The sequence below is a fragment of the Augochlora pura genome, chromosome 1, assembly GCF_028453695.1.
Source record: "Augochlora pura isolate Apur16 chromosome 1, APUR_v2.2.1, whole genome shotgun sequence".
NCBI classification, from domain to species: Eukaryota; Metazoa; Arthropoda; class Insecta; order Hymenoptera; family Halictidae; genus Augochlora; species Augochlora pura.
In genome coordinates this window covers 14,570,848-14,594,124 of record NC_135772.1, presented here as the reverse complement: position 1 = coordinate 14,594,124, position 23,277 = coordinate 14,570,848, and the positions used below count along the sequence as shown (strand labels likewise).

The 23,277-nt window shown below is 39.1% G+C and overlaps 3 protein-coding genes across 3 annotated transcripts; all 3 read right to left on the bottom strand.

Annotated features, from left to right (window-relative positions):
• Positions 1-391: 391 nt before the first annotated feature.
• LOC144467814 (pancreatic triacylglycerol lipase-like) lies at positions 392-2,977 on the bottom strand. The gene is made up of 4 exons (XM_078176777.1): positions 2,917-2,977; positions 2,432-2,737; positions 2,038-2,280; positions 392-1,368 (listed from the first exon to the last, which is right to left on the bottom strand). The coding sequence occupies exons 1-4, from the start codon at positions 2,963-2,965 to the stop codon at positions 965-967; spliced, it is 1,002 nt and encodes a 333-aa protein (XP_078032903.1). The 5' UTR covers positions 2,966-2,977; the 3' UTR covers positions 392-964.
• Positions 2,978-4,817: 1,840 nt separating this feature from the next.
• Positions 4,818-7,843, bottom strand: LOC144467836 (pancreatic triacylglycerol lipase-like). Its single transcript, XM_078176809.1, has 4 exons — positions 7,650-7,843; positions 7,076-7,393; positions 6,136-6,378; positions 4,818-5,883 (listed from the first exon to the last, which is right to left on the bottom strand). Exons 1-4 carry the CDS (start codon positions 7,696-7,698, stop codon positions 5,456-5,458), a joined length of 1,038 nt encoding a protein of 345 aa, XP_078032935.1. The 5' UTR covers positions 7,699-7,843; the 3' UTR covers positions 4,818-5,455.
• Positions 7,844-8,931: 1,088 nt separating this feature from the next.
• LOC144470691 (uncharacterized) lies at positions 8,932-14,655 on the bottom strand. The gene is made up of 9 exons (XM_078182144.1): positions 14,600-14,655; positions 13,658-13,975; positions 13,183-13,425; positions 12,238-12,654; positions 11,925-11,986; positions 11,208-11,287; positions 10,474-10,775; positions 9,831-10,073; positions 8,932-9,332 (listed from the first exon to the last, which is right to left on the bottom strand). Exons 1-9 carry the CDS (start codon positions 14,607-14,609, stop codon positions 8,932-8,934), a joined length of 2,076 nt encoding a protein of 691 aa, XP_078038270.1. The 5' UTR covers positions 14,610-14,655.
• Positions 14,656-23,277: the final 8,622 nt, after the last annotated feature.

The window sequence follows — 23,277 nt, the reverse complement described above, 5'->3', positions numbered from 1 at the left end:
CCCGGCGTAACCCCTCTGTCCACGTGTTCCACTCACCGACAAAAATGTCTTCACGCCCACGAGGATCCGCCGAAACATTCCTCGAAGATTAGAGACTTAAACGACCTCTTAAATAAATAGACCGAGGTCATCTTATGAGGTTAGATTATTTTTAATTGTATTTAATTTAATTTTAATAATTGAAAGACTTAATTTAGCAGATTTTATTAAATTTCAAAATAAGGTTAGATTTATTGTTTAAAGAACGAAAAGTTCTTTAATCATTGTTACAATAATCCCTCCATAGATGAAATTATTAATATGCTGTGATTGAAATTTAGTATACTATTGCATTCTGAAGAAGATATAATAATCAGAATTGAAGGAAAAGTTAATTGAAGTTACATTGATTGATTTCAATATGTTTATTGTTTATATGGATGAAATAGAAAATCGATAGGTATTTACAAAATTTACATTGGCTTATGGTAAATTAAAGAACTAGAAACTGCACGGAAACATTGCCTTGGTATTTTAAGTAAAAATCGACATAGAAATCGGCATTAAAAATGGCAAGACTGAAGCTTAACTAAATATGAGCGTGTACACTTTAATGTAACTATATATACAACTTATTCGTCTAAAAATCTCGAAAAATTGACGTGTTTTTGTACACTCTAAATAAGTAACAAAAATAACAAAGTACGATATATGATATGTCTTGCAGTGCACAATTTTTCATAAAGCTTTATCTCGAATAAATAAGGCATTCGAATTTGACAGAAGCTCTAATGCACAATTAACTTAAAACTAATCAGCAGATGGTTTCCCTATTGAATGCATCTCAAATTTTACTCTGCTTAATATCTTGATATCAGATTCATAAGTACCGTTTTCTCTATCCCTTACCAAAAATAGTTTGAAAGAAGATCATTTTCTTTATCATAGTTCCTTTCGAAAGTCATCGAAGAATCAACGAGTCGCCTTAAATTCTGCCCAGCGCGAACGGCGCCTTCTTGCTCGTGTGCAAGAAGTACGTTCCTCTGACTTTACGGTCCGGATGCAGACCTCCCATGAAAGTCTTACTATTCGAGTTGCACGCACCTTTACGGAAATTAAAGTAGGTGTCGCATTTCACCGCCTCGAAGCCCTTCTTGCTATTGATGGACTCCGCGAAATACTCGTAGGAACGCAGGTGCGAGCAGGTGTTTGTGATGCAGCCGGACTGTAGGGAGCCGCCATTCGGATAGAAGTCGACGTCCCCGATTGCTTTTTCGAAACCTAACACAGCCGCGTTCGAGTGGATCACTGCCACGTATTCTGCATCGCCGCGAGAAACCCTGGCGCCCTTGTTGGCCGAATAGAATTCTGGTAGGGCTGGGTCCAAAGCTGCAAACAGATCGACCGTGATGTTTCTTAACGCGTTCATTAAATTGCTCTAGATTAATGACGGAATTGCGTTTGCTCGAATTTCATCCGTTAACTAATAAATAATTTAGATTTATATTAACATTGCAACCGTATTAAAATGGAATCACAATTGAATATTATTATTTTTAGTCTGTGAATTTTGGGGCACGTTTCTAGTTGTAGATGATATTTTTTAATATCATTTATAGTATAGATTTTTCGTATAGAATCAGATTAATAAATCTTCTGTGATTTATATTTGGTGTTTATTTTAAAAAATTAGAAATGGAATAAACACGTGTTAGTGGCAAATGTGGATTTGCAAATGGAGGAGCATACAATTCGATAAGGAGAAGCTGTTATCAAATGAGGAAATATGAAAAGTGTCAGGCTTTGGAAAGAGAGGGGATGAATGGGAGAAAAATAAGAAAAGGTAGTATGATTGGTCAATAAGTCATTGCGTGCCAAAGACGAGGTGCTTAATATTTACTCGAACATTTATCGCACCTTTTGCGAACCTAGTTAATTTTATTACTTAATTTAATTGTTATAATGCAGAGTCGAAAAGAAATGTTAACTACGTAATCCTTTCAAGCCGCGAAATTAAGAGGAAAAACTAGTTGATGGAACACAATGCGCACGACTTACCTACAACATTTGCGACTTGACCTTTGGCATAATGGGCTGACAATCCGGCGACGTGTCCACCAAGAGAATGACCTACGACGGTCAGCTGCGATAAATTCATTCCTTGCGACTGAAGAAAATCGATCATGGAGGCACTGTATTGGGCCACCATCACGACGCGTTTAGTAGCCCATATGTATGGCCTAAGTGTTATTGTGCTCCAGTCAATCGCGATGACGTTGAAGTCACCGTGCTGGAGGTAAGCTGCAAACGAGAAACATAAGTGAGACTTCGCATTACCGACCACTGTATTGTCGATCTTATTAATTCAAATTTGATGAAACAGAGAATTTTATTAAAAATATTATGAAACTGTCAAAAGATTGCCAGACGATAGCTCATAAATTACGCTCACCGTCGCGAATCAATCGAAACGCATCGCTGCCTTCGGAGTTTACCCATCCGTGTGTGACAAGTTTCGTCGGTTTTTTTGGATCGAAGTGGCTCCTCTTCAACGCGTTCACGTCGTTAATAAGTAACTTCTGGCTTTTAGTCGGATTAGCCTTTGTATAAAGATAGAAAAAGACACGATTATGCAAGTCCTTCCTCGTTTCTTCCACGGCTTCGTCGTAAGTGTCCACGTCCATCAGATCACTTATCGCAGGTACTTCATTTCCAGGAAGGTCTATCCCACCTTCAATCTCTCTCGAGATTGCGGCACCTGTAGAGAAACATGGCACAATTTTTATATCATTACGCATAATTTCTACGGATTTCAAAGGATTTTAAAATACATTATCGCGTGATAATCGGTGAATGAAAGTAGCAGCTGAAAATAGAGAAATATAAAGAAAGCAGTGTTTTATATTATCTTTGTGTTAAAACATCGCAAGGATTTACCATTGACGCCGTAGACAAGCAGTAAGCTAACCAGAGCGTATGCCTCCATGTTTGACTCGACTCTCCTGGTGGCAACGGTTCGTGATTCCTTTATAAAGCCATCAATCGATAGGATCGGTATCGTTTAACGATAAGATAAAGTTTACGTCTTTAAATCGTTCATTGCAGTCAGATTAAGTGCGATCAAGAAAAGATGGATAGTTGTGATAGATAGAGATCGAGCATGGCTCCTTTTGTACTCCGCGGTAGTTAGGAGTATCGAGATTGCTCCACGATAAAGGCGTGTTTAAGAATTATTGTTTCGGTTACATTAAAAATTCCTCTACCCAATTATTACTTTTAATAACAAATGCAATTAATGAAAGATAAATAGTTGAATTACGGTGCAGCGAATTGGGTATCTAAATGTCCGCAAGTTTGTCACAATAAACTTGTCACGATAAAACGATAGATAATACGTTATCGAAAAGAATCAGCAACAATGCAATAACGAAGATGCTCGATACAGAGTAGAAAACAAATCTATAACAAAAGATTCATCCGTGATGCAAGTCTTCCATCTCCAACGATTTTCCGGTGTCGCGTTTACAAAGTTTAAACAATTCTTTTCTAAAATTTCTTTTCATCGCGTGCCAGATTTCTTTCGTGATTGCTTTCGAGGGAGAGAATATTATGCAGGTGCGAACAACGGAGGCGAAGGGCAAAATTTTCATTTCCTTATTCGGGGATCCGGCTTTTTAATCTGAACAGAACATACGGATCCACGTGGCAGTCAGGTGACAACAATTAGTAACATTGGAATCCTTTGGGCCACGGTTTCCACCCTCCTTCGATGGTGACAATTTCCCAACTGGCAATTTTCACTTGGCAATACGTACGAGTGCAACGCAAATATGGTGAAATTCTGTAAAATGTCTGCCGCGGTGGATACGTTTCCCGATGACCGGCATTCAAGTGGATTCGAAGGGGATCGCTCGTCCTACCGATCGCTGGATGAACAGAGACCGTATTCTTTCCTTCGACTAGAATGTCTTCATAGTCGGCGTACTTCATCCGTAAGTTCGTCTACAGCGATCTTACATCGCAGAATTTATTTTAACAATATCATGCATATGAAGATCCTCTTCCATTAGACAAATATAAATCACATCATTCTTGAAACATTTTATTCTCGCCATCATTTATCTAGAAGGCTACTATAAATTAACATTTTCAATTTCTACTAATGCTTTCAATAGTATAATAATAGTAAAACGCGCCTAAATATCTAAACTAACTAGCAATAAAAGTGTCTAAATCAATATTATGAAAGAAATATATATTACGATAATAAATAATAATAATAATATACAATATAATTATGTATTCATGAATAGAAGTAATATTATATAAAACAAAGCTGGAACAATAGTATAATAATAATAAAACGCGCCTAAATATCTAAACTAACTAGCAATAAAGGTGTCTAAATCAATATTATAAAAGAAATATATATTGCGATAATAAATAACAATAATAATATACAATATAATTATGTATTCATGAATAGAAGTAATATTATATAAAACAAAGCTGGAACAACGAAGGAGCATAGATAAAATCGGAAACGCATTTGCCAAGGAGTAATACCAATTCCCGATGGCCGCAGAGTTAGTGAAAAGTGTGATGCAAGCAGTTAGCGTATCGTTCGCGAAAACTAATTCCGTGCAAGTGGTCATAACGAGTGAGGGGTTTAGATTACTACTGGCGTCCGAGTTATCTGCGAGTCGATCAGTTGAAAAACCAGCTGCTGGTGATAGACAGTTTAGGAGAGAAAACAACATTAATTGTTTTCCGGCAGGACGACCGGTCGGAAATTGAACAGGCGGTTTGATCGATAAACAATTTTATTGCGTCGGGATACATTACTTCATATTTCACGGTGTATCTTCGCTTTCGAATTGACGCGAAAACTCCCGGAACTCGTGAAACATCGGGCAAAAGATATTACGCATGAAATCGCGGCTGATAATCGAATGCCAGAAAACCATGCCGATAGCAAATTTCCGAGTGTTTTTTTCCTGTTACATCTTCGCGAACTGTTCGCCGTATCTTGTGCCGTTTCCTCCTGCATTTAATTCGTCCGATTAACGACTGAAAATAATCGTTCCGAATTATGTCTCACGCGGACGTAATCGTTTCGTGAGAAATCAGAGATTTCTTGTCGGACATTATCTTAGGCCATTTAGGTACCTTTAAGCCGTTGCGATACTGTAATCCAGGATTAATCGATCTTAGACGTGGTCTTATTATCGTTGAAATATGATCATTAAATATTTTCATTATCTCATATTGCGATTTCATTCGATGATTAGAATATGACGTTAAACTATATCTGCTCTACTATCTTGGTAAAAATAAAGTCGGTTGCATAAATGTTTGGCATATTGCAAAGAATTTTTATTAAATTTAAAATAGAAATATTTCAAAACTTTGCAAGAAATATAATTCGACGATTCTGCGTCTGCCATTGAAATCGATAAAATGTTAAACGATGGGTTCAGTTTGGGGGCAACCGACAGCCAAGTGAATGCTTCTTAGCGAAAGGGGGACTTTCGTTCGTGTCGAAAAAGTATATTCCCTTGGCGTCGGTATTAGGGTTCGGTCCACCCAAGAAAACCTTATCGTTCAGGTTGCACGCGCCCTGGTGGAAATCAGAGTGTGTGGGGCATTTCATTGCTTCGAAGCCCAGTTCGCTGTTGATGGACTCCGCGAAATACTTGTAGGCTCGCAGGTGAGAACAGGTGTTGCTTTTGCAGCCAGCTTGTACGCCGCCGCCATTAGGATAGAAATCGATGTCTCCGATCGCTTTTTCGAAACCAAAAACGCCTCCATTCGTGTGCAACACTTCCACGTACTTTGCATCGTCCCGAGCAACTCTTTCGCCCGCTACGGACAGCGCGAAGTGTGGGAGAGATGGATCCAAAGCTGCAAAAGAACGATTTTAAAGTTTTCTACTATCTTCAAAAATCATACCAAGCTAATCGATTAAAAATAATTCTAAAATTTTTATATGAGTAATTGCAAAGTGTTCGCTTTAATTCGATCGTTATCAGTGCATTTTCTGTAGTTAACACCGCGTCGTGTAATGCAAGGAAAACCTTGGGAAGATTATTCTGAAGCATGCTAACATTTGGAGAATGAAGAATCGTGAATGCAAAATCAGTATGCACGACTTACCGACGACACGGTCCACCTTGCCTTTAGCATAACGAGCGGAGAGACCGGCTACGTGACCACCAAGATCGTGACCGATTATGGCTAAGCGCGATAAATCCAATCCTTGCGTCTGAAGAAAGTCGATGAAGGATGAACAGTATCTGCTCACCGGCTGAACACGACTCGCGACCTTTACGTATGAACCGAATGATATATTAGACCAGTCGATACCAATGACGTTGTAATCGCCATGCTGCAGGTACGCTACAAGAGAAAAGATGAGATTATAAACGATCCAGCTCGTTACACAGAATGGTCCTCGCAAGTTATATACCCAATGCAATTTCCAAAACATGCATTAGGCAACAAATTTTTCAAATAAAAAGTTGACTGGTTTAAAGAGACATAGTGTGTAGTATTTATGTTTATATATATTACTTTTATTTATGTTATTATTTTTATATGCGTATATTTTTATAGGCGGAGTCGTTCCGGAGATTTTAAGGTAACTTTTTTTTTATATAAATGGAATATTGTATTTTTTATACGAAATATGGAAGGATATCGATTTCCAAGTAAAATAGTATTGATCTTTATTAGTTCTATCGAGTAACTTCGCTTTATTTTTTGGAGATTTTCTTCTTATAATATCAAATTATTATAGGGATAATTAATGTTAATAGTTTATTATTTAAAACTTTATATTCTTCCATATTGTAATATAAATTATATAATGTTCCATTTAAGAAAAGAAAATTGCCTCAAATCACTGGAATGCCATCACCTATACATAGAAATATAAATACCTCTTAGAACCACCCAACTTTTGATTTGAAAAATTTATTACGCAATATTTTTCAAATTGCCGGAAGATGGACGAGCTACGTGGACCATCCTGTATATATATATATACCTAGTACAATTTGCTGCATAAAATTAACAAGTCACAGAACACTCTTACCGTCCCGTATCAAAGAGACCGCGTCATCTTTCACAGTGCTTATCCATCCGTGAGTGACAAACCTCGTAGGTTTGCTAAAATCGAAATTGCTTCTCTTCAATGTGTCGACATCGCCGACGTACAGTTGTTGTCCTACGGACGGATTAGCCTTCGTATAAAGGTAGAAGGAGATTCGGTCGCGCAAATCATTTTTCTCATTCCAGTTGCCATCGGTCTTGTCCTCCGTTACTTGGTTACACAGTAACGTATCGCCGGGATCGAGATCGTTCTTCTCGTTTTCGACCAGCGCGTCCAAGTCCGTGCCAAATATTCCAATACCTTTAAAATACGAGTCTGTTTTATCGACAGAACCGAACCGGGTACCGAAGAGTATGACGAAATGAGTAGATAAAACGCGAGACGATGAAACGAACGAGCGACATGCTTGGCATAAAATTATTCAGAAAAGACAAGATCCGCAGGAGATCTTGCAATTGGTACTAAGAATTTCTGTTCAGTTATTTTCAAGAAGCATCTGAATTGCAAGGAGGGTAATTATATGGTCTCGATATGTGTATAAGTCGTAGGAACTTACCGCCGCTGCCGAAGACCAGCAGGAAACCGAGCTGCGTGTACGCCTTCATGTTTGATTCTCGATTTGGTGACCACTTTATATAGAATTCGGAAATCAAGGAAAGAGAGAACGTGTAACGTGTATGGAGAGAATTGGGGGAGGGGAGGAGGAGATAAATCAGAGAAAGCAGAGCATGCGGAGCGTAGCCGGCGGATTGAGACTGGAGAACGAAACGAGGAGAGCGAAGTGTTGCAGATATGAAAACAAACGGCGTTTAGAGTGGGCGAAGGAATTGTACAGTGGCAGGGCGGAAAGAGAGTCGAAGAAGCGAACGAAAGAGTGAATACGCTGGAAACGTGAAACACGAATATATTATCTCCGCGAATGTTATCGCCGTGGAATAAAGACGACGAGATAATACAAAATCATTCTACACGCGTGCTTCGCGCGTAGGTTCGAAGAAATCGCAATCTAATTTACATAATTAATGTATCTCCGTATAACCTTTGATATTTAGGAAAACATCGATCGCGCGAATAATAAGTATGTTCGAGGCGTCTGGGAACAATATAATATGCATGCAATAACAATTTAAGTGGAGAAAATGTAAATCAAGGGTTACGTAGCTTGAATAGAAATTACTTCGAGACCAGTCTGCAAAAGAAGCAAACACGGTGCAGGATCCTCAGCTGCCTTTTCCCGTCGTTGAATTATTCAGGGAGCTGGCTTTCTCTGTAGGATTGCTAAGTAATTGCTGATAACGATGTCAAAATGGTAATCGAAACTCTGACAAACGTATCGGCTTTTAACACATTCGGAAACGGCCGCGTTTGTTTTCTCAAGGGGTTAATTTCTTTCTATGTTATCCGGTATCGATATTTTATATTTGTCCAATGTTAATATTACAAGTATTCGATATTAGTAATATTGCAAGTATTCAATAATATCGTAAGTATTTAATGACATTATAAGTATTTAATGGCACTGTAAGTATTTAATATTAATATTGTAAGCATTCAATATTAATATTATAATAATAGCCACCAACCGTTCCGAATATATTACGTGTATGTGTGCGCATTTAATAGACGGTACAAATGACACGCGTGACAATAATTGCAACATTTCATCCAGTTTATTCTCATTGTTATCGGATACATGCATTACAACGATCAGCACATTTTAATACTTGTATACATATTATAATACCACACGATAATACAATTCATATTGTAACGAAGAAGATTAATTAAATGTACCCTTTGCGAAATTGCGTCAATCGCCGAAAGATTCGGCGTTTGGCTTAAATGTCGCCCTGCGCGAACCTAGGGATCCCGTTCGTCCTCAAATAGAATTTTCCCTTGACGGTGTCGTCCGGTCTCACGCCACCTAAAGAAATCTTGCGATTCGACTTACATTCGCCACTGCGGAACTTGGAGTAGCTGCTGCACTCCACCGCGATAAATTCGGGGCTGTTGATAGACTCCGCGAAATACTTGAACGCCCTCAGGTGGGAGCAGGTCTCCGTCTTGCAGCCTGCTTGCAGACCACCGCCGTTAGGATAGAAATCGATGTCGCCGATCGCCTCCGCGTAACCAAAAACGCCGGCGTTCGTGTGGATCACTTGCACGTAGCCGGCGTCACCGCGAGCTACCCTGCTGCCGGGTCCAGCAAGCTGGAAATTCGGGAGGGCAGGATCCAAAGCTGTAAGAAGAATAACCTTTACATTTCTTGAACCCTTCGAGCGTTGTGCCTAGAACTGTTTCGGTATTTCGAAAACGTTATTTCAATATAATTGACGTTAAAGAGCTTGTTGTCAATGTCGCAATAGTGCGGCGTCGATAATTTCGTGTTTCAAGAAATTTAAACGAAATGTCGGATTTTTAATTCTTGGATCTTCACATTGGCCATTTGATGTTTTACTGAAACCTAATATACTATATCAAATTATTAATTATCGTATTAATTATTTGAATTTGTTACAAACTATTTTCTTAGGGCACTACATAAACACGTAAGCACGCAACATCGGTGATACACGTGCCTGAAACGTTTAAGGGACGGTTGATTTGCGAACAGAATTTCAATGCTATCAAAGCATAATTTCGAAAGCTACTGGTACGGCGTGTGCAAAATATAATGTCACCTAATATTGTATAATGACAGACTGAAACAGTCGGGACGTCAATAGGTGCGACTTACCAATAACGAGGTCGATGTGACCTTCAACGTAGCGTGCCGTCAATCCAGCTATTTGGCCACCAAGAGAGTGACCGACAATCGTCACATCCGATAAATCCAATCCTTTCCTCTGGAGGAAATTGATGAAGGTGGAACAGTATTTGCTTACCATCAAAACGCGTGAGCTGGCCCATTCGTATGGCGTGAATGAGATCGCGCCCCAGTCGATTCCGACGACGTTGTAATCGCCGTGCTGCAAGTATGCTTTACGAAGAAAAAGAAATCAGGAATTTAATCGAAGTTAACCCCTTGCACTATGACTCCTTTAACGTTGCATTTAATGGCAATTATTTGTCCTTAATATTTTCCTTAATTGGTCCAGATAGCTTTTGTTACTTGTATCGTCTTTATTTATTTCCTTTTCCATACTTCGATAATAGAAAAATTCAATTTGATTTCAATTTAGAAGAAATTAATAATTTATTAATTTAGCAGAGCTTGCGTGGAATCTTCATCACGAGTCTGACTTAGATTATAATTAAATTGCGCGTCACTATGCGAAACAAAAACATTCTTGCGACAGTTCTAATCAATTGATTACAATGATAGTATTCTGAAACTTTTTTAATAATTATTTTTTAATAAAACTGTCAAATATTCTTACCGTCGCGAACCAAGGCGACCGCGCCGTCTTTCACAGTGTTTATCCAACCATGGGTGACGAATTTCGTAGGCTTGCTAAAATTGAAGTTGCTTTTCTGCAGCGCGTCATCGTCGTCGACATACAATCGCTGTCCTTCGATCGGATTATCTTTCGTATAAAGGAAGAAGAATACACGATTGTCCAAGTCGCGTTGCGTGTGCTCCAGGCTTTCGTTCGGCGCTTTTGCGTTCACCGGATTCGTCACCAACTCGTCATTAGGATCGAGATTCTCATCCTCTTGATCGACGAGCGAGGCCAAGTCTCTCAGAGGATTCTGCAGACCTTCAAAAGTTTTGACAATTAGTACAGGGTGTAAGAGGGTATTCAGGTATAACAATCTCGGGACAAGATCTTTTCTGTTACGATTTCCACACTGGAAAACACCAGGTTTCAGTGATTCACTTAGGTGATTCCTTTAGGTGATTCACTTAAGTGATTCACTTAGGCGATTCACTCTTATTTCATGAAACTGTAGTAATTACTCTAAATGTGAAAATAAAGAAGACAATAAAAGAGGAAAATATTTTCACCAATTCGAACAACAATAACAGGCAGGAAGAAATGAAAGAACATTCTTCGTATCTACAATTAAATATCTATAGACAATACCTCGTGCAATAATGAGGGTGGCGTACCTCTACAAAAATTATTCTACAATTTCATGGCAAAATTCGCATAACACTTACGTGCATAACTTTACTAACACGTCCACGCAGCAAATGAGCAGTAAACCAAGCAGAGCGTACGCCTTCATGTTCAAATTCGAATCCAAATTCTGGTTTATACGACACCTTTATATAGCTCCTACGGTACACAACACGAAGACGCAAAACTGAATGGAAGATAGAGAAAAGAGATGCAGACAGGTGGAGGCAGGCTGCGTAAAATAAAACTAGTTTTTCACTGAAGAACGAAAGGAAGAATGGCAGGTGCAAGTAGGAAGAGAGAGAGTCGAGGGAACGAAGAAATTGGAAGTGGTAAGGATGAAGGACGTGGCACCGTGCCATTGGGGGAAAGCAAAGGACGAAATGCAAAGGAGAACGTAGACGACCGCGGCGAAGACGAAGAAGACACTCTTGTTGACAGGTCTTTGTTGACGGCTACGTTAGCCGACTCGAAATTGTTGATTAGGATGATGAAACTTCATTAGAATCATCTCTTTGCGAAAATTTTTGATGAAAAACTGGAACGTAAAGTTTTTGTTCCAATAGTATATGAACGACGCATAAATAATATTTGAATGTTTAATGATAGGTTTTACTTCACGGTGATTAGTGGCGCTAATTGAATCAAGCTTGTAAACAATCAATGAACCTTATAAAACCTGTTATTCAAATGTATAGGCGAAACTCGCGTCTGAAATGTCCTGCGACGACAACAAACGTAGTCGCCAGACACGCAATCCAATTTACATAATTTGGAAATCTCATGAATTGGTAATTGAGCAAATTATTTCTTATATTTGGGAAAATATCTATGACCGAATTTTCCAATGACAAAAAATGTTAAATAAATTGTCTAACTGTCTAAAGGAAAACGCAAATGGCGCACACGATAATAATTGTGATAACTCACTAGTTTATTCTTATTGCGTTACAAATATTGGTTCGGTTTAGCAAGAACGTGTACGTCGCAACACGACACCGCAATAAAATTCATATTTCAATGTTTTCTGGAAAACTGCGATTGAACGTACGCTTTCACGGTACATCAATCATTAAATGCTCGATGAACTAAGTGCGAGTTCACCCATAGCATACGGGGATCTCGAGTTCGAGTTTAAGTAGTATGTACCCGTGGCGTTATAGTTCGGTTTTATGCCTCCCATGTAAGCCTTGGGATTCGAGCTGCAAACACCGTCTTGGAACTTCGAGTAGCTCTCGCACTTGTACGCGACGAAGCCTGCCTTGCTGTTGAGAGACTCGGCGAAATACTTGAAGGCTCGCAGATGGGAGCAAACGTTGCTAACGCAACCGGGTTGCTGGGAGCCGCCGTTCGGATAGAAGTCGATGTCACCGATCGGTTCTACGTATCCGTAAAAACCGGCGTCGGTGTGCATGACTTCTACGTAGTTCGCATCACCGCGCGACACTCTTTCGCCTGGGCCAGCGAGTACGAAATTCGGGAGAGCTGGGTCCAGAGCTGCAAAAACGAGCAAACTGTAGTGTTTCGCGAAAGATACTATGATAGGATACTATACGAGTGCAAGACTTTCTATCTATAAGTAAACTGTAAGATTTTCGACCTGTAATAACTAGACTGAAAATTCTAACTAAATAAAAACGATTGCAATTGACTTTAAGGTAGCAGTATTCTTAAATTCTTCTGATTTGTCAAAGACGGTTCTGTATTTTAACAAAATGTAGCATCCTGGTTCGTTTCATGTTCGATTACGCAGTTTAATACTACAGTTGGAATAGTTGCTTTCTCACTTTTCCTTTTACAATTTCTGGTATTATGTTGCTATGAGAAATTTTGGGGTGAACTTCATTATTCAAGCATATATTACAATAGAAATCGTACGAAGTTTAAGTAAATCCAATCTTGTTCTTACTATAGGGCAATATATTATAATCGCGTTTAGGACTCCGCGGTTTCATTTAAGCGATTATAATATAAATATAATAAATAAAATAAGTGATTCCAATGGCAATCATTCGCACGACTTACCAACGACATGTTCCACCTGGCTTTGAGCAAAACGAGCTGCTAATCCAGCTACGTGGGCACCAAGGGAGTGACCGACAACGGTCAACATCGATGGATCCAATCCTTGGGACTGAAGGAAGTCGATGAAGGAGGCGCAGTATTTGCCCACTACCGGAACGCGCCTACTAGCCCAACCGTATGGCCTAAATGCAATACTGCCCCAGTCGATGCCGATGACGTTGTAGTCACCTTGCTCCATATAAGCTAGAAAAATCCACAAGAATTTAAGATCATTCGAAAGATTGCAGTCCAATTATTTTCGGGATCTTGACAACTATAAGAGTTCTAGATAAACAATACTCTGAACATTTTTGTACGTGCTCTGTTACGTGGTAATTGTTAAAGTTAATTTAGTAGTTTACTCTAGCTGATATAAATTTTCTTGTGAAGCACATATTTTATAGGCTCAAGTTTTATAGAATGCAAAGTTTCTTACCATCACGAACCATAGCAACAGCATCGTCCTTCGCGCTGTTGATCCAACCGTGGGTTACAATTTTGGTCGGCTTGCTGAAATCGATGTTGCTCTTCTTCAGCGCTTCGACATCGCCAACGTACAACCGTTGCTCTTTCTTTGGCTGACTTTTCGTGAAAAGCTCAAAGAGGACACGACGTCTTAAAACGAGCAACGCGTCCTCCAAGGATTCATCCAGTGCTGTTGCGTTTAGTGGGTCACTGTCCCCTGCATCTTCGAGTGCGAGGAGGTCGAACTCATCTCTAATCTTATCCCAGAATATTTCGTCTTCCTTGAGACCTGCGAAGACATTGCATAATCTTATATCGTGGTGTCGATTATCTCTTTTACAGAAGAACTACAAGCTTCTCGTACTTGTCGGTGCGATATTAAAAATTAATAAAAATTTTATAAAGGTATACTATCATTAATTACATGGAAACGGAAAAATGAATTTATTCATATAGAATAGGTTTATAAATTTTGATCGATTCGTTTTGCAAACTTTATAAATTTTTATACGAAGGGAATATTTATGTACGAATAAATTCTATGATACAAGGGAACAACACTTATCGGTTAATATGTTATTCATTTTTTATGATTTGAAACATGATAGTGATAATATAAAATCTCATTTGAAATGACTAAAATCTTGATAAATGTTCAAACAAGATCACTAAGCTGCGTATGTATTTATCACAGAACAGAGATGGAATTATTTAAACATTTAAAAATGATGCTAAGTTGTTGATTCGTTCAATCATTGAAGTAAAAGATTAATGTTCACTTCATTTTCTGTTGAAGCAACGAATTAAAGATTTAAAGTGCCCAAATTGAGAATGTCGCGTTATGCTTCGGAGAATATTTGCTTTACAGTGCTTTAAAAATAATTCTACTAGAACTAAGCAATGTCTCGCCTACCATCTGACATGGTTGACTTGGTTGTACTGATAATCCTGATTCTACTTCAAATTCACATTGACTTTGATCGTACATGCCTCCTACAAGGCACTTAAATAGTCTCGTACACATACGCGCAAGCACTATCTCCTGTTCATTCTCCCCCATTCACGACAGATAACAATTTTATATACAATTCTTGCAAGTTCGCCGACTTTATTATCCGTAGAAAAAAGAAAATGATTCGCAAAAGACGTACCGCTGACGTTGTAGATAAGCAGCAAAACGAGCAGTGCGTACACCTTCATGTCTGATTCAAATTTTGAGTCGAACTCGGGATTTCGCGGTTCCTTTATATAGTCCTAAAGAGGCTCGAAAAAGTATCGTAAAAAACGTAGAAAAACTTTGTACAGTTTGGGACCAGTTTTTAGTTTTGGGAACGGCGCGTGGGGGGCCAGGGTGTTGGAGGAGATGTAGACAATGTGACATTTAGGATTTGCATGAGAATTCCATTTGGGCAGAAACGGCGGGAAAAGAATGCAAAAGAAATTCTGATAAAATCAGGTTCGGTGAGATTAGAGGAGGCGGACAGGAATCGCATAATGGGCCCAGGGAAAAATACAAGAAACGATATGAAGAAAAAAGCGTGACCAAGGTTAGGTATCGAGGAGTCCATTTTTATTTAGCACTATGTTTTAAAATGTGTTTGAATGCGAACCATTCATGCTCACTTCATGTACAGTAGTTCAATCGGTGCAATTTGGAAATAAAAAATAATCGATTGCATTTGGAGAAATAGTTATACAAATTTTCAGATGGACTTTGCATACAAAATTGTACATAGTAACGTAAAGTGTATTCTCGTTTAGGATACTTATTGTGAGATTTCAGGTGAAGGTATATTACTTGGAGTCCTGTTTAGCACAGGTGTTGTGTACCACTCGAAAATCTGTTACGAGTTCCGAATAATTTATTAACACTCAATCAATCGTACTTGTGCAATCTCTAGTATCATATTCTTCAAAGTAGTACAACTGTAGTAGGCATAATATATAAATTGCAACCTAACTTGCGAATTTCAATTCCTAAATGAATTTGTACGAGTACTATTGAAACGACCCTCCCTTTATTACTATACCGTGATTTTATTCGTGCACGACAAAATACAATAGGCGGGAAACAAAACGATAACCGCAGGTGAAATTTTTAACAATGAGCGCGAAAATAAATGTCTATTTAACTTCAGTTTGTTGTAATCGTGGCACGCAGAAGATACTTCTGCACGAGTATCTCAGAGTTCATGAATTGTGTGCACGAATGGCGCGCGAATATCCTGTAAACTGTACGGATGACAAATATTTTGCAACGAGTCGAAAGAACGAAGACACGTGACGTTTCATTTCGCTGACATTACCAGCCGGCCTGTCAGTCAGTAACATCGATAAAGACATTCCGCGAGAAGTGGTTCTCTCGAGGGTTTCGTTCTTCGCGCGATACGCAAGCCGGCGAAAGACTTTGACGCCGGAACCGGTATTTTTTTGAAACGGCATCAGGTGCATTCCTGCTCGGACCGTCCCGTCGTAGGATATTGTTTCACTCGGCGCCAGCGTTTTAAGTACGCCCATTGTCATTCCGCGTGCCCCTGTTCACTCAGGAGACTTCCACACGGTTCAACTTTCACCTTTTTCTTTCGAGCGAGTCATTAAAGGATTGCGGTGACAACCCTTTTTCTTAAATAATTTATTCAAGATACAAAGTTTCTTAACTATTTTTACTGTACTATTTTTAATTGACACAGTCACATAAATTAAATATTATATATATATTTTTTTTATATTCATTTTATTTTCAAAATAAATTACGTTTCCACGTGGCGAAATTTCTACAAACACTGTAAAAATATATTTCTAGATTCGTTAAATTGTGCACGGGAAGTTAAGGGTACAGTTAACTAAAGACTTAAATGGATCCCGTCGTCTTCAATTATAAAATTATGAAGAACTCTCGCATGCCGTGGATTAATTAGCCAACACGTTTGAACGAAACCTCCCGGCGTACGGTTTTATACAGGGAACAATTAAAGTTCAAGATTTCCAGCGGTATTCGCACGGCAAAGAGAAAGAAAGTTTCAGCAGAATTTCTGTTGTCAGTGATATTGCCGGCGGTTTATTTAACACGTTTTTATATGATAAGCAGACTTTAATTCAATTATTTTAACTCCGTTAGGCGGCGGGCACGCGTAATCCCCTTCAAGGTCCGAAATAAACGACCGAAAAGAGAAAAATCTCGGAGTTAAAGGTTTAAGAGACGGAAACCTGTTGTGCCGGCTAATTCCGGCGGTCCCGTATGCTTTTTTCCCGTGGCCGTCGCAAGTTCTCACCCTCGGCAAGCGTTCGTTTCTCAGACAGAATCAAACAGGTTTGCGCCGGTTACGCTCGGGTAAAAACGGAGTTTCACCGACTCCTTTGAACGCTTTTATTTTTCCCCCTTTGGTCCCTCGTTGCCCCCGCGCCGGGATTTCTTCTATCCTCCCTCGTCCTCTTCCCGATACGTTCCATATTTAAATCGGGCAAACGCGCGGAGCACGGTTCATTGGCTGTCTGACCTTACACACCAGTCCGAGAAAAGCGATACCGTGGGAGCATGTAAATCACGAAAGCGTGGCCAGGCTGATTAATTGCTTATCAAACCCGGCTTATCAAGTCTGTACAGTGTACTTAACTCTTCTCCTTGCGTATTTCTCGGCTGTGCTGTAAATATTAATGCGAAATCCTAAACGGTAAATAAGTAAAGGAACGTGCTTGAAAAAACATTGACATATCCTTTTTCAAACGATCGTTTTATCATCTATTAAATTATCCGCAGTCTTGATCATTGCGATCGAAAAAGTGAAAGAATTTGGTATGACTTTTCAGCAAATTAAATATTTTCCGAGCACATATTTTCAGACAAAATGATTTTTAAATTACCAGAAAAATTATTGAGAGATTATATCGTCTTCGAGCGAATAATATTATGCATATCATTGGGAAGACTAGAACTAATTTTAGGCAACATCGCGGATTCGCATTGGCTTTAAAATTGCGTTTTAGAATTCAATTAAAAGATGTTACACTCCTCATCAGAACTGATACGCTCGTTTCTATTTGTTCGCGGAACGTTCCATCGCATCGCCTTGGGTCAAACATTAATAATTCAGTCCGCACGCAAGGCTGAATTTACCTACAAACCGTGAAGAACATAATCGAATCATGCTCACTAACTCTACAGTTGAAAATTCAGCTTTATATTCGACTGCATCACTTTCACTGTTTTCAAACCGGAATCGTTAAAAATAAAATCGTTTATGGCGGTACGTTGTCGTTCATAAGTATTTACCAACAGCTTTCCTTTTATACTGATGATGTCCAGATATCCAATGATGTCTTGTACCATTTTTTATGCATTCAAGTTTTAGTTATTGAAGAAGTTAAACAATTGCAGAAAAAGTCAAGGAAAACTAAGTAGTTCTTAATAAAGTGTTGTAGTTATGGTACGCGTGTAAATACTAATAATTTAATATTTTCATTTCGAAATAGAGATTAGTTAAAGAAATACTTTAAATGGCCACAGCACAGTTCATCTATCCATAATACTAATTTTGATAGAAATTATATTTTAGTGTCGTAATTGTGACTGCTGAATAAATCACTTTTACATGTATTAGAAATTGGAAATTAAAAGGTTGGGAACATAAATATGAACGTTAGCAAGAATTATTTCAGAAGGTAAAAGTAGAACATATAATATTTATTGTAATAAATGATTCTGCGGAAATTTGCGCAACTTATAAATGTATAAACATCCGCAATCGACCAATTCAGCTGTTTATGTTGAAAGTGACTGAAATTTATTTTCCACCCATACTCATGCTCTTCATATTTATTCTAATCTTTTTTGCTGTTGTTTTAACATTTCATTATCTTGATCACTTATTTTATCTTCTACTGTATCTTTTATTCTCTTTTCTTTTTTCTCTTGATGTGTTACTTGTGCGACATATTGTCATATCACTGTAGCAAAAGGACGTTGTTCAAATTATATTATCATTATGTTGTTATTATTATTTCGCAGAAATTTTATTTAAACATTGTTCAATCCAACTACGAATCACACGCAGCGCTGAAATCATTGAACAAAAATTCAAAAAGTACAGACTCGTGTCGGGCGCAGCCCCTGAAAAAATTGATTTTTTTTTTTATTCAATAAAAGTGTCTGATGGAAGAATCGCAGACGCCACGTTTTCGCAGGCAGGGTGTAGGTCATCGGTCCGAAAATGATTCTTAGGCCAGCGAAGACACGTCGGCCAGGGTGCGGGCGCTTGCGTGAAGCACGAAAATGAGGGGGGCCGCGAGGGGGTTGCGGGTGGTCGGCGGTGTTGGCGGTGGCGGCGGCACAGGGGGATGAGTTTGGGGATTGTGAAAGCGAGGGCGCCTGCAGTGACTAGCCTCCATCGATTTACCGTGCGCCGCCATCTTGCCACCCTTCGCTACGGGGGTTGACCACCCACCCCTCCCACCCCCTTCGTTCGTCGGTGTCGACCCTCCACCCACCTCCCCTCGAGACAGAGGCAGACATTTTGAAAAATGATTCCGAAAGTCATCGTGCCTCGGCGCGTCGTTTTTCAGTCCCCGGCACTTCTCCGTTGCCCGCGCGTCCCCGCGCCGCCGCCGCCCCTGGCGGAACCCGTTCCTTTTTTGGCACGCAACCCTACGCCGGGCTGACCGAGAGGGAAGAAAAAGCGTTGCGTACGCAAAAAGAAGGCGGATCGGAACGCCGGGAAGACAGGGAAATAAATGAAGAGGCCCCGGAGCCGTGCCGGTAATTTCGCGGTGCCCGGATACCCAGGCACCTCTCGATTATGCGAAAGACGCTCCTCCGTTTCGCTGTCCGTCAGATGGATTCGTTCGACCGATTGCTTGGTCGAGGTCTTATCCCCTTTTCTTCGTGGCGTCGGGGTGCGCCCCTATTTCAGATCGCGAGTTGACGATTATTTTCTGAGATAACAATTAGAATGGAAACGATCTTCAGCGAAATTGCAAATCGTGATATGCAAGATCATGTCGAATACGTTACACACGCCTATGAGATGAAATATTCTTTAACCTCTTCAGGGATGAAGTTTTATAGTAGGAAAAAATCTATTTGTTTCTTTTATATTTATCATCCATTTCATTCGATCAGGTTTTTCAGACTTTTACGCAATTTCGAATTTTCACTTTACAAAAATACAAACACTTTAATTTCTTTTACCTCAATTCTACCGAAATGTTGGTTCCGGTAAAAATTAATAAAAAATGTTGATATGTTTGTTTCGTTAAATCCAACAGTTTTAATAATCCGCGGTTTAATTAATGTCCTAATAGTTTGTCTGCTTGGAAGTTGTATCAAGCCGTTCGTTAAGCGTGGCCGAAAAATAAATTGAAAAACGAAGAGTATCTTCTGTCGCATCGAGTTTTATTTCATTTAGCTTTCGGTGGACATCAATCACTAAATCTGCCCGAGCACTAAAAGTAACTGATTTGCGTGTACACAATTTATCAGCATGAATCTGCTTGTACACAATAGCTCACGCTGCCAAATTTTTATTTCTTCAACATCACTCTCTCCGGGAAACAATGTTCTATTTGGCTATCAACCCATCGACTATTTTTTTTCGTATGAATCTATTTACCTTGATCTCTTCATCGGTTTGATTTATTCCTAGCGCACGGTATTTTTTAATTTTTAAATATCAGAAATTTTATCGAACAGTTGAAATTTGCTAATAAATTCTGTAGCCTCGGCGAATTCTGTGAACAAATTTAAACCAACGATAGCGTATAATTTGAGAAAACAATGACGAGAAATATAATTGAAAATAAAGATTTGCCTTTGCGCCAGGGTTGAGTTTATATCTCTTATTGATAATTTATATCGATGTTATTATGTAGATATAATAGACGAATTATCAAAAATAATAATATTTTTATTTCAGTGGAGTATACTTTCTTTAATGTGATGATACTAATGTGTCTGACGTGCGTCGAAGTTTAAATGTATCGAACTTTGAAATTATTTTCGAATTCTCGGACAGAGCGTTTAAACGTCGCAGTAATTTCGGCGGCGTTTGTAACAAATCCAGGTTATTTCCTCGCCCGGCAGATATCGGATTGTATCCTTCCTCGCCGCCACGATTTCCTTCGATATCGCGGCGGCAGGGGTCACCGACGTGATCGGCGAAAACAAAAATTCTTTTTTTCAGGTTAATCGAGAGCCGATCAACCGCACGGTGAATTCTCGAAAGCCCGTATTGTTTATCTCCCGATTGGTAGACGCGATTGAAATCTTTCTCTCGCGCCCCTTTTGTTCCCGATCTCTTTTCATTCAGGATATTCGTCCACACAACCTGTAACCGCCTCTTTAAAGCGCAAATTCAGTTCCCACTGAAATCTGAGATGACGTGACTTTGATGCAATTAAGCTCGTCTCCGATATCGCGCCGGCTGGATTGGATCTATCAATTGAAAGATCAAGATAGGCACGATCTCCTTTTGTTACCTGTTTTACTGTGATAGATAGAATGCGAGGCATTGTCGTGTTTCCCATTTAACCGTGTGCATTGAATCAAATTTCCTTTTCAACATTCCTCTGAGGAAGCAAAAGAAAAAAAGATGCCAATCGATTCGACTGAGATTCTCGGTCGCTGCTGCGAAAGGAGTTTAATAAACATTGCCTCTGACGAACAGACTGTTTGTTTGGTCGTCCTGATTTTGTCCTGATTTATGTATCCCTACCGTGTTAAACTAATAATAAGGTAGAAAATCGATACAATAAGAGACGAACAATTCGGGTCACTAAATACTTAGTGGAAATAAGTGAGGATATATTTACACAATTTTTTTTAAATCTTTCATGTTTTCACCTTCTCGTAAAATTTATAATTTATAATAATATATAAAGATATGTACACGCATCATATTAAGAGAATAGAGCATAATAACATAAGTAACATAGTTCTTTCATAGACTAATTTCTTATATCTTATAATCAATATTCCTTTAATTAACTAATTGCCAAGAAAAAATTTATTCTATTTTAATTATCGAAAATTCACTTTTTGCACTGTTAAGTTTAATATGCAAGAAATAATATCTAGATATTGAGACCCTGCTGATATATTAATCTTATCTCTTGCAAAATTGATGATCATTAGACTACAAATCGTTACATAAATTAAAAACTACTTCATTTAAAAGCCATATGCCATGGTGTAAAAATTTCTTATAGCAAAAGCTAAGTTAATTTATTACTAATATATCTGAATGGAAGAGATCTCTGAACGTTTACGAAACAAGTGCTATGAATAGATTGAGATGCTCAGTCTAGCGATTATAAGCTTCAGAACTATTATTCCCCATTACTAGAATGCGGATATGCTTATACGATAATAGCATATGCAGGTTTGCAAAATGGAAGGAAATGCAAATACCAGAATTTACAGTTAATTTTTACAATCGGAGCTCTTTTAGATAGCGATTGCAATTTTTCTTTGATTTTGATTTCGGCGAAAGTGGAAGTCTACGTAATGAACGTCAATATGTATATTTATTACCCGGCTATAAAATGTTAATTCCCGAAAGTCGAGATGTACGATTTGCCTCGATTGATTCGGCTCGCGCGAAAAACTGCGACCGGACGCAGCGAAAGGAGGGGCGCAATTTCGCGGTCGACAGAGATGCCCGAAGAACGAGAACTGTGCCGGGCGCGAATAAAATCGGAATAAACACCGCCCCAAAACAACTTCGTTCCCGTGTACAGGCTGCGACAAAAATGTAGAACACCGACCCGGCGCGCGGTCCCCCCCGCGCCCTTTCACACCCCCCACGGTATTGGTAATTGAATTTCAACGAGAATAACAGGAAGCTGACAAATTTACGGGATTGCGTTACATGGCTCCCGTTCCGTGATTATATCTCTTCGTTGTCCGTTTTCCATACACTTTGCATTTAATTAAAAAGAATCACGTTGCAGCGTGCCAGATGATGCTACTTTCACTCTTCAAACGCGCCCGGCCTATACGACGAACAAACCGCGTCCGATACGCCGGGGCCGCTTCAAAAATGAGCTCGACACGCCCCCCCCCCCGAACAGGAAAAGAAAGCGCGCCGCGACGGTCGCGACGTTAACGTCGATAAGGCGCATAATGAACGCGATTTCATTTTCGCCGGCGTTCTTGAATAATTACTTTTTCAATTTCCTGCACGCCCGTTCTTCATTGAAACGTTCGCTTCACCGCATCCGTTCATTTTTATTATGAACGTTTCGATGTTTAAATGCAATCCCGCGATTTCCAAGGCAATGCAAATTTATTGACTCCGCCGAACGAAGTTTATGGAAACTACGTTTTTAATGAAGCATCGGCGGAACGCTGGTAATGCTGCTAATGGACAACCGGAAAGAAGTTTTTCCGGAAAGAAGTCGCCGCATCGTCGAACAGGTTTATCTGGTTACACGAAATTTCGAGTCACGATTAATTCTGAATTACTCGTTATCCGGGAACAACGTGTAATTAATTCATTCATTCTTCCGGCGATTAATTACAATATGATAATTAATTTATTTATTATTCTTGAATAACAAATGATTCGTGTCAAATCATTTGGCCGTTTTATGCATTAC

Bases quoted from the DNA above. Each gene is read 5' to 3' on its own strand.
- LOC144467814 (XM_078176777.1), bottom strand. From the start codon at position 2,965: ATGGAGGCATACGCTCTGGTTAGCTTACTGCTTGTCTACGGCGTCAAT. The intron at 2,738-2,916 runs GTAAATCCTTGC...GTTTCTCTACAG, and splicing joins GCTTGTCTACGGCGTCAATG to GTGCCGCAATCTCGAGAGAG. The intron at 1,369-2,037 runs GTAAGTCGTGCG...ATCTGTTTGCAG, and splicing joins TCAAGTCGCAAATGTTGTAG to CTTTGGACCCAGCCCTACCA.
- LOC144467836 (XM_078176809.1), bottom strand. From the start codon at position 7,698: ATGAAGGCGTACACGCAGCTCGGTTTCCTGCTGGTCTTCGGCAGCGGC. The intron at 7,394-7,649 runs GTAAGTTCCTAC...CGTATTTTAAAG, and splicing joins GCTGGTCTTCGGCAGCGGCG to GTATTGGAATATTTGGCACG. The intron at 5,884-6,135 runs GTAAGTCGTGCA...GTTCTTTTGCAG, and splicing joins CAAGGTGGACCGTGTCGTCG to CTTTGGATCCATCTCTCCCA.
- LOC144470691 (XM_078182144.1), bottom strand. The intron at 12,655-13,182 runs GTAAGTCGTGCG...TCGTTTTTGCAG, and splicing joins CCAGGTGGAACATGTCGTTG to CTCTGGACCCAGCTCTCCCG. The intron at 10,074-10,473 runs GTAAGAATATTT...TTCTTCGTAAAG, and splicing joins GGTCGCCTTGGTTCGCGACG to CATACTTGCAGCACGGCGAT.